The 11,420-nt window shown below is 31.5% G+C and overlaps 1 protein-coding gene across 4 annotated transcripts in view; it reads left to right on the top strand.

Annotated features, from left to right (window-relative positions):
• The window catches only part of LOC106457766 (ubiquitin carboxyl-terminal hydrolase 19-like), a 55,177-nt gene that overhangs the window by 30,879 nt on the left and 12,878 nt on the right, over window positions 1-11,420 (top strand). For all 4 annotated transcript variants that reach the window (XM_022383796.1, XM_013917210.2, XM_022383795.1 and 1 more), the window contains 7 exons: window positions 126-241; window positions 423-566; window positions 1,090-1,552; window positions 6,721-6,934; window positions 9,213-9,313; window positions 10,393-10,435; window positions 10,621-10,696. In XM_022383796.1, the coding sequence (XP_022239504.1) occupies window positions 126-241; window positions 423-566; window positions 1,090-1,552; window positions 6,721-6,934; window positions 9,213-9,313; window positions 10,393-10,435; window positions 10,621-10,696 (1,157 nt within the window). The remainder of the gene's footprint in view (window positions 1-125; window positions 242-422; window positions 567-1,089; window positions 1,553-6,720; window positions 6,935-9,212; window positions 9,314-10,392; window positions 10,436-10,620; window positions 10,697-11,420) is intronic.

The following is an 11,420-nucleotide window of genomic DNA, read 5'->3' as shown; positions in this document are numbered from 1 at the left end:
TCCCAGGGACCAAGCCCGGGTTTAAAAAGTTAAATAGTATAAGGTGTATATTCATTAGTCTTATTTGTTATTCTGGTTGTCCTATAGCATACTATATTTATTTCTCTATTTTTGTTTTTTAATAGAGAATTATTATACCAAGACCTATGACCAGGTGTTCTTATTGCCGCCGAGAATGTCCACCAGGTGGAGCCAGACTTAAAAGATGCACTAAGTGTTACAGTGCAAGTTACTGTGATCAGTAAGTTTGCAGTTTAAATAATATATTTGGGTACTAATTTATGAATATTACTTTATAACTCATTGAATAAAATTCTTTTAAAGATTTAATAATAAATTATACAGTGCATAAAGCTAAAAACATTGTTCATATTGTAAACTTTCTTTAAAATCAAATAACTTAATATCTCAATACTTATTAGAACTTGTCAGAAGAATCACTGGAATTCTCATAAGAATGGCTGTAAGTTGACCCCTGAGTTAGTTGGCTGTCCATTTATTGTCCGCATTCCTGTTTCTCAGTTGACTTATCCAACCCTTGCAAGAATATTAGAGGCATACTCCAGGTAGGTTTATTAGAGTCAGCTGTTTGAATAGACCAGAAAATGATTTACAGTATTTTTTGTATGTGTGACAGTTAACTTTTGCATGCACATAACATTACAACATACATTTTCATATATGCACTATATGTCTTGCAGGCTATACTTCATTATATGTATATTGAATACAATTTTTCTTCTCTATAGCATGCCACAAGTCAGGGAAGTATCTGACATTTGGGTTGTGTTACACTTACTCTGTACATTTCAAAGAGATTGGGCATGTTTCTCTAGTAATTGTATGACAGTTGTCTGTATTGTACTTTAATAATTCATATTGATTTTTGTTTTAAATATACAATAAATACTTGTTGATTGTTAAACTAGAAGTATGCCAAAGTCTTGAATTGATAAGTTTGTGTTTATAACACAAATGGTAATATCAGTTTCATATTTTTGTTTTGTTATTTTTTAAAAGAATGTTTTTAATCAAAGTAAATTGTTTTTTAATGTCTCTAGCTAACTAAAGTGTTGTTTTCTTAAATAGGTATTCTGTGGATGTATTTCAACCCCCTCTTCAAATGACAACAGGAATAAAAAGAAGTTCTTCTCTGAGTTCTTCTGGCACACTTAATGTCTCTCTCAGTGAGCAGTCAACAAGCCAGTCATTTGATAGTGGTATTAGTTTATCTGTTCTTACAACTGACTCTTCTCTTCAGACTGACAGCTCTTCCATTCAGTCAGACAGAGCTGACCCTACTGTATGTACTGACAGTACTGAAACTAATTGTCCTGTTGATCCTTCTGTTTCTCTTCAGCACCAAGAGGAAGAGTCTAAAGAAAATGAAACTGATACTGATGGCACATTTTGTAATAAAGATGAAATGTTAACACCTCTCAACGTATTTAGAAATAAAGCTCGGATGCCCACAATAAAAGAATCAGTTAGAAGTGGGAGAGAGGAAAGTGCTCAGACACAAGATTCAAATATTGTAGAGGAACTAAAACATGTAAGTAAACCTTATTAGGATTGAGTGTATTGTATCATTTATATCACTTTTTGTTGTGTAAACCTTATTTTTATGCAACAACCATTGAAAATAATAGTACCTATAGAAGTATTGAAAATGGATATTATTTGTCATTGTAAAAAAAAAAGGTTACTGATCTGTAACAGACAGGTTTAGGAACAGTCTGTAAATAACTATGAATGTGTTAATATGGCCACTTTTCATTACTAAATATTAAAAAATGTGGCCATCCCTCAAAATGATGATAATGTTTGGTTTAGACGAGTGTAAGTTATATCCTACTTATAACCAAATACTAAAGTAAAACATATATTGGTTAATTGTGAGAAAAGAGCACAAAATGCACGAATAAAGCATGTTACCTCCTATTGAGAGAGACACACTAAAGGGTCAGATCTTGCAACAAGCAGGACACTCCCTTTCCATGACCATGGTGCAGGTTATAATTAACCTGGCTCAAGAACTGGCCAAAGACAATAAACTACTGGATAGTTTATCCATGGAATGGACTCAAGCTACATGTAAACTGATGTGTAGCTTTCACAAAAGCCCAAAACAAGAAACCATCAAGTACTTACAGACAGGTGTTGTTCCAAGAAGAGAAAACACTGCTGGTGCTTAACTTCTACATGTCTTTCCTTCCACTTCTAAAGTACTATGTTGCAGTCCGAAGAGCAACTTCTCCATAAGCAGAGGAATAAGTGGGATAAACGTTACTTCAAGTTTCTTTCACGTGTCATATCATGAACAAAACAGGGAAAAACTAAAGCAGATTCATCTATAAAATGAACAAGAACAGTTTCTAAGACCTAGAGATATACTTATTGGAAATTAGGCTAGGAATATTGTTAAAGATAAGAAAGACTGTCCTAGTTATAAAATTACAACAGCTGGTATTGAATGCTTACAAAGAAACAGATGTTTACCTGTAAAGTAAGATTTGATATCTCTTTTGAATTCTGCTGCTACCCAAAGTCGTGGTGCATTTTTGGTAGCAATGAAGAACCTCCTTCAATTTGATCTATGCCAGAAGGATGGTAATGATTTGGAAGTCTGTAGGTAATTTGATCATTTTGGTGGTATATAAATTACAATTATTAATGTCTTTTATTTGGGAAGGCTTTTAATCAAAGATATATATTTACTATAATTTTAAGTGGATGAAACCCTACCATTCTTTACAGCAAGTACTTGATTAATGGTGGGGCTGGATCTTGCAGTGCTGTGAAATACCCTACCCTTAGTAAGCTAGCCTTGGCTGCATACACAGTTTTTGCTGGTCCTCAGGTGGAGTCCTACTTTAACACAATAGGTGACATCATTGAATTAAATCATTAAATATGACAATTAAAAATTACTCTTCTCTGCAAGATGTCAAATTATTTTTTAAAATAAGAACAAGAATTAGTGGAGAAGACATTCTGTATGATCATGTGGATTTTGTTTTTATAAAAAGAAAGAAATGCAAGTATATGAAAATGCTGAGTGAAAAAAATACTAAAATAAAAATTGAGATTGAGTCATGCTTAAAAGCACCAAAGTCCACAAGCAAAAAAAAAAGATAGGTGAAATGAAAAAAAAAGAAAAAAAGACCGGACAGACTCACCTAAAGAAGCCTAAAAAACAAGCAAGAATTAAAAAAGGATGGACAAGAATATTATGCTTCATTTCTTTTAGGTTTATAAATTATCTGGAAATAATTAATGAGTCATATAACTGAATGTGTGTATATCATTTTCATCATGGTATCAGTGACAATTTTCTTCTGCTTAGAAAAGCCATATTTTAACAGCTATTACATGGAACAATTATATGAGCAGTAAGGGTGTAGAAATGAAACACTGAAGCTGTAAATATCAACAATTTATTATAATAAATGACAGATGATACTACAGAGTATCATGATAAGTCAGTTGTCTTTCTTAATAAATTTATGAAACATTTTCAAATGTACTAGATTTTACAATACAAAAAAAGGTAAATTTGCTTTAAAAGTAAATTCATTTAGATATCCTGAAAGTGACAAGAGTGAGTTCAAACATTTCAAGAAAATAAGATACAGATCGTGCATATTTGTATATCCATTATATTCCAGAATGTATGTGCAGATTTTTTTGGTTCAACCATTTACATGTATGAAGTTTTTATTTTAATTTTAAAATCAATATGCCTTTAACACATATAACACATAAAATTTCCGTAATGTCATTTACCTTCTAAAACGTTGTAAGGATTGAGTACTGTTCAAAACTTAAATTTCATCAGTAAATTACTTTTGCTGTCTCAGAAAATAGCTTCTAATATGTGCTGTTTTTGAAAAAATTTGAACTTCTAAGACAGGACATGCCTACTATCAGATTCCCCCTTGCCAAAGTTTCCTCTCCATCCTTTCTTCAGTGATATCCCTGAAAATTAGTGAATTATTTGTGTGAAACAATATTTATGTGTATATATATACACACATACTTAAAAAATTATGAATTATCATTTGCAACTTTCCATTGTTAAGTATGCTTGGATGGTGTGAATGTGACAGATATTAGTACAACAGGTAGGATAGCTTTTCACTTTGAAATTGATAAAACTGCTTATATGTAAAACTATAGGTAGTAGTTGGACATTGTGCTGAATTGTGACTTCAAAACTAATTGTAAATTTTTTTTAAATAGGAAAATTACTTAGTTACTAGTTTTATTGCAAAAATTTTGTATCCACAAAATATGCTTACACCAGGCTTTCATTTTCAGTTTTAAGGTAGGTTTGATACTTGTACTTCAGAACACTAATCATCTCTCAACAGAATAGACAACTAATACTTCATGTCATTACCTAAAAGTTTTTGCTCATTCACCAAACCTTTGAACAAAATTCCCACCCCTGATAATGTGCACTATGCCAGTCTGTGATGCAGTAAGCATCAGACTGTATCTCTTCATCAATAGTAAAGTTACACATCCTCCTTGCTCAGGTACTTCCCTTGAGAATTATGTGTACACAAAAAGCTCATTTGTTTTCCTTGGCACTACAGCCTTAATTTGTGCTCTTTTTCCATTACGAGTTACTGAATTTATTTGCTTATTATTTTAACTTTCAGTTAACATTCGAATTGTTTTTTTTCCTAATTCCATTTTGTTGATTTCTGGAAAGAAAAATGCAAGTTCATTGAATTTCAGTTAAGGATTCTGATACAAATTATTATCTTATATTACTTTGATTTCTTTTGCCATCAAATCAAGAACTGTGACATAGTTTATTTGACAGAAATAAAAGGAAAGCTACCCTTGGTACCAGAGTTTGGCCAGTGTGCATCTCTCATTGTCCGTATGAGTGAAAGGTATGGAAGAAAAAGATAAAATAGCAGAAATCATAATTATATCAGGCAAGTGGTAGCACTGCTTATGTAGGGATGTCTTGGATTGTTCATCGAAATGATATATTAAATATCTCCTCAATAGGTCATCAGGATTTTACAATATTATACAGTGTTTCCTTTTATAACAATATCTATGTTATGACTGAGTCACAAGTTCAGGGAATGTCTAAATATCATAGCAAAAACTCTGATGGTGTACAATATTACTACAATTGTACATCACATTGTTGGTTTTATCTTACATTCTTCAACTCAGACTGAGGTCTCACAACCTTCTACTTCTGCAACTTTTACTGAACCTACCTTATCTTTGGATGACTTTGACCAGCTTTTCCCATAATCTGCCATTAGTTCTGGTTCTTCTATTCCTGATGAATATTAGGTAACACATTTGTTCTTTGCTACTCTGATAACTCAAGTATGAAGCATGTTTTTCTTACTCCAGTTGTTTCTGTTGGATTTTGGATGAGTTTATTGCATGCACTTGAACACTAAGATTTTTTTGCTTCCCCAGTTTTCTCACCTGATTTTTACAGATTCTTTCTGTCAGCTTCATGTTAACTTTCAGTTGGAACATCCTTTCCAAAATTCATACTCTTTGCCTGTAGCCTGTCGTGGGAATTCTTACTCTTTCCTAGAGTTCCAGTGAACTCTAATCTCTTGATTATCTTCTTATAGCTTGAGGATTTTTGTGTTTTCCGCCTACTTTAACTCTAACTATCTCTCAGTCTGCTCATCTTTGTCTTTTGCGTGCTTTCCTTCTTAGCTTGCTGTCCTCTTTACCCTTTTGAGGCTCTGCATTGCAACACAGACAGGTTTAATGGGGAAGGTTGCACCAACCTGTTTGTCATGCTGCTCCAATTTCTTCTTCAACAGTTGACCATTTCACTTAATTTCTTTGTTTCTGAGATTTGCTTCATCAAGATACAATTGTTTTTGGGAGTCCTCCCTCCTGTGGCTCCTTCCTTGCTTCCTACTTGACTTTTTTTGGCAATTGTTTGAACACTGTTATCATGACTACTTTTCAGCAATTTTACAACATTTTACATTATGATAGATACTTTTGGAACAAACTCGCCTGTCTGTGGTTCATTATAGTTTGTCCAAAACTGGTGAACATGATCAGAATGCACTTCACTTCATTAGATATCAATACTAGGGAGGACTGCTGCCTTACAATGTTACTGTTGATTGGAGATTCTAGTACTATGCAATGAAAAATTTTACCTTTGCAATGCAATACTTCTGATATTAAATTCAACTATTGTCAAATCTCAATCTAAGCATTTTGAAATACTGAATTTTGAGTAATGTGGTGCAATACAAGCACTTAATTTGTTAGTAAAGCAAATTAATTTGTGCTATCACATTATCGTAAGATACTGCTAATTTTAATGAACATGCCCATAAACTTTTCACCAGTGGTATGAGGTATTAGCTATCTATTCTGTAGAGAGGTGAGTATCTATCTTAAATACATAAAAGGATTTGAGGTGATTACACCACACACACACACACACTTCATTTAATCACTCACCTCTTTCCCATAGAGTACTTTTAGAACGTGAAATGAATACACAAAATGCTGATAGGTGTAAAACTATGATCATAAAGCACTGTTGAGAATGACTGAATCAGTTTCTCTCTCTCTTGTAAAACTTTTTGTCCATTAGTTAGCATTTGCTATTTTATAAAATAAATAATTTTATTTTTTTCAGTTTGTTTTAACAATGTGTCATTTTCTGAAGTTGTTTCTCTAATTTCATAACTTTAGGATGACACTTCTGGTGAATTTGTGTCTATTCCCCCCTCATCTAATAAAATTCCAACACCAGAAAGCTCACCTTCATCCAAAGACCACCCACTGACTAGAATTGTTTTTGGTCATTCTCTTGAAGAGGGAACAGATCATCTCTCATCTGTGTTTACCATAAGACCAGTCAACCAGTATGGTCAAAATATACCAGGGGATATCCTGGAGGACAAAGGTTAGTGGTCATTTCATAGACGTAATTAAAGGTGATTTCCAGCTTGTTATAGATGGAGGAATTGCCATGATGACATCTTTTTTTGGATAGATGGAAGTGTAGAAAGATAAACACTATATTTTTAAAATCAAAATGGCTTTAATCCGGTCAGACTCGCATTTTACCAGTCAGTCCATTTTTAAGAATTGATTGTTATGTAGCTTATTTGTTTCATTCCACTAATCCATATTTAGGTTTGTTGTAATTTACTCAATGTTAAGCACATCGTGTGCTAAATAGGCAAAAAAACAGCTTTCTAGGAGACAAAACTTCTAGCAAGTCTTGCAAATTTAATTTCAACAGACTTATTTCAAAATTAGATTTTCTTTAACACCAGGAGAGTTGTAATTGTTAAAGACACTACCCTCTTCACTCATTTTTTGTGTAAATAATTTAATGAACCTCCATCTATACAAGAAAGAACTACAGTTTCACATGTGTGTTTTATGTACAGGAAGTGGTAGTGGTAAACAGTGGAATTATACAGAATTTTGTGCTCTTGGGTAAAAAGTAAATCAAAAAGTTGTGTATACATAACTACTGCTTAGCAGTTTCAGATATGGCAGATACTTAAGTTCATTCTCCATACCTATTGACTTGTTAGCAATTTAAGTATTAAAAAAAAAGCTTATCACATTTTACACACACTGCATTAGAAATGCATTATTCATAAACTGGCATATATGCTTTTATATACAAAAACAAATGGTTCAGAAAACGTTCACTATTAAAATCTCCTAGCCTTATCATTGTCCTAACTTCAGTTACTTGCAATTGAGTAACATTTATGTTATCCTTCTCAAAAAAACATGTTGATTAGGCTTCTGTTAAATACAAGTAAAATACTGTTTGTCCCCTTTATCCTTGTAAATACTAAATATCATGAAACAAAAGGTATGCATGTATTTTTTTCAAGCAAATTCAAGTTGCTTATTATTAAATTAGTGTTACAGTGTAATTGCTGAGACCAAAAGTGTCGCTAGGTGCTTAAAAAATTTGGAGCTTGTGCCCATAGCCCCCACTCCGAGAGATCATGGTTTTCTATTCTGATTTTTCAAGACACCAACTGGGAATTCAGGGCACTATGAAATAGAATCGTGGCACAGGCCCCATGTGCCAGTACCTAGCAATGCCTCTAGCTAAGACCTAGTTCACATATTTCTGTTAAACTTTTAGTAAGTACATAAGAACTTGCATGTATTTTGTTAAATGTAAATATTTTTTCATGTTAAGTATCCATATCATGAAAAATATTATTATTTGACAGAATATTTAGTTTTGACAGTACAGCCAATATTGAGTAGGATATGTCACAAAAAAACAACAACATATTAACAGATGATTATCATATATATTACGAAACAGAATGAAAATCAATGTTCTTAATTGAAAAGACAGTATTATATGAACTGCAAAGCTGAACACAATCATCTTGATGGAAAGATAAACCACAGAAAAAAAGAACATAACTTGTAGTTTTTCAGTTTTATAAGTATGAAGCTTCTCTGAAGTTTTCAAAGTCTTGAAGTGTGTGAACTGCTATAGCTACTTATTTCTAGATTTTCCTTCTGTGTAGAACAACTTTTCTTTATACGTGTGAAGCTTTGCATATAAGAATGTTATTTTCTGGTCTGGACCTTCAGTGTAGCATTCTTATTTAATTTGAATTATGTGTGTTTTGTCATATTTTAATAAGCATTTAATTTTCTCAGGATAAGTAATTGGACTAGTCTATTTCCATCAACACACTAGTTACGTATAACCAAAGAGGTTTGTACCATTATATATTCAGCTTATTTTTACTGTAGATATATGTAATTGTTAAGTTACCTTCTGAGACAGATGTTGTTCATAGGATCACTTCTAGAAACATGAGAAATTTTTAATGGTTACATATTAATAAATTAGCTTAATACGTGGATTGACCATCGAACCCTTGTTGTGTTGTGAACATTTATATCTCCTAAACAAACAAAAATATAGTAAAGCATATAGTTTGTTTAACAAAATTTAAAACAGATCTAGCTATTGTAAGTACCTAATGTAGATCAGGAGAGACCTTCTTGGTTGTTTTTGCTTTAAAATTTGATAATTGGTTGTGTTATTTTTAATATTCTTTGGAGTGGAATACAGAAGTTCAGGTAATATAAAATAGTGATATTAAATTTACACAATTAAAAAATGTTCAACAGATACTTATGTTTGTTCTGGATTTTATATGATCTTCTTCTACAAACAGGAGAAGAATTATTAGATATGTCCTCAATGTACTTTCTTGGCATGGACTGGCAGAACTATGAAAAGCAAAAGAATTATGTTTTGGTTGAGTCAAAAGATTTGGTGAGTATACTCTATGTATAGAATAATAAAAGAAAAAGGTAGTAATTAAAATAACTTGTTGGTTTTATTTAAGAAGTTGTTTTAAATTTTATACATATATATTGAGATGGTCAACTTGAATTCAAGAAGAAGAATATTCACTATCAAATACAACAAAATTTTAAATAAATACAGTCTTTTGATATGTTTCAGCAGTAAATTGATTTTTAGTTGTTTTGAAAAATCTTAATATGCAAAGATAAGAACTTTCCTTAGGTCCACAGATTTGTGCTTGAGATTGGTGGCTTGCCATTGTTATATTTGTTAGTCTAAATCCAACATGAAATTTATAAGTGTTTGTATCATTACTAAAGAAAACTAAGAAACTAACAGAGAAGTTAAATTTTTATACATCAAAATAAAAACGTTTTGAGTAGTTGGCATGATTGGAACAACTATCTATACAGGTCTGACAATCTCTGGTTCTATTTATTCTACACAAGGTCACCATGGCAAACATTTACCATCATGGAAGAGGTTTGGAAATTATATAACAATAATAAAAATAAAAGAAAATCTGAGAAATATCAAAAACAAGTTCACCTGAAACTGAATGCGACAACAGTCACAATTTTTATAAAAGTTAAAAAAAATGGAACTATATCTTCCTGGTATTTTATGTGTGGCCTATGTGAGTTACTTTTCAAAACAAGATTCTTATAGATTCGTGCAATTTATGATATTTCAAATGTTTAGACATAACATGAAATACAATGCTTTGAATTCCTTCTGTGTAAATGGTTCTTTGAACTCTTGCAACCTTCCAGATTGTGGGTTGTAGGCAGCTCTGATCCCTTGGTTTCTTAGAATTGTTTGCCTGAATCAAGGATTTACAAGTTTCAAAATTTTTGTTTATCAATTGGATGTTCACAAATAATGTTGTGAGCAGCACATGAAGATCCATCATTTGTCTAATTTGTTTCTTATATATATGTTGTTACTGCTAAATGTTCTTAAATGTTAATCTTGAAAAGTAGGTAAGACTAGTTCTTACTTTCACAATTATAATACAATAAATAGTAATATTAATTTTTTTATAGGATGTGGAGTATTATGATGATGATAGAGAGACACTGAAAAAAGGTAAGAGCCTGAAAGTTTACAATATAAAAAATATAAATTATCTGGTTATGAACAGGTATTTAATTGATGAAATGTGTAGGTATTGTATTATGTAAACTGAAAGTTTAAAGTTGGAAAGTGCTTAAAAACATCCAGTGATTGTATATTGGTTTACTTTATGTTATTTGAATTCTAATGTCTTTCAGATTCCAAAGATATTACCCTTACACAATGTCTGCAGTTGTTCACAGAACCGGAAGTTCTGAGTCCACAGGAAGCATGGTATGTAGTTGTTCTGTTGATATAGTTTTGTTAATATCTTTTCTTCATCAGTAGGCATGAAAACAACAGACTTGATTTTAGAGTGAGTGTTAAGTGTCAATAATGAACTCTGATACTGTATAGAGTTTATGTAATTTTAAGTAAATATCAACCACAGTAATAATCAAGTATTTCTTTACTTTCACATAAATGTCACACTGAATGGCTCACTAAAACCATCAATTCTGTGAGAATTCAAGGTCCTGAATATGTTGTACTTAATATTTAACGAAATATATTTCAGATATTTTCAGTGTATCGTTCACATCCTAAATTGTTAAGCCTATATGTAAGACTTCTTATCATTGTCAAATCTAATCTTCAAACATATTTGATATCAGTTTTGCTATTCAGTGAAAAACACATTTATAACAAGTATAATGAAAATGTTTTGAATTTTATAAAGACAAGTAGGGATAGCTATATATACGTAATCTAGTTAGCTATAGTAATATAGAAATTCTACAAAAAGTATTGAAACACATCAAAATTACAAAAACTGAGTTACTTAAAATTTTAAAAATTTATCAATACTTTGGCAAACCAACAATGGTTTCGTTTTTATCAGCTGTATTTTTGTGTGCCAGAAATACCAAGCATGTAGCAACCCACCCTCAAATCTAATCACATTCCCAAAGTAAAATATTGTCCATTATATATATATATATATATATATATATATATA

This window comes from Limulus polyphemus, unplaced genomic scaffold (assembly GCF_000517525.1).
Source record: "Limulus polyphemus unplaced genomic scaffold, Limulus_polyphemus-2.1.2 Scaffold371, whole genome shotgun sequence".
NCBI lineage: Eukaryota > Metazoa > Arthropoda > Merostomata > Xiphosura > Limulidae > Limulus > Limulus polyphemus.
This window is presented reverse-complemented; position numbering and strand designations above follow the sequence as displayed.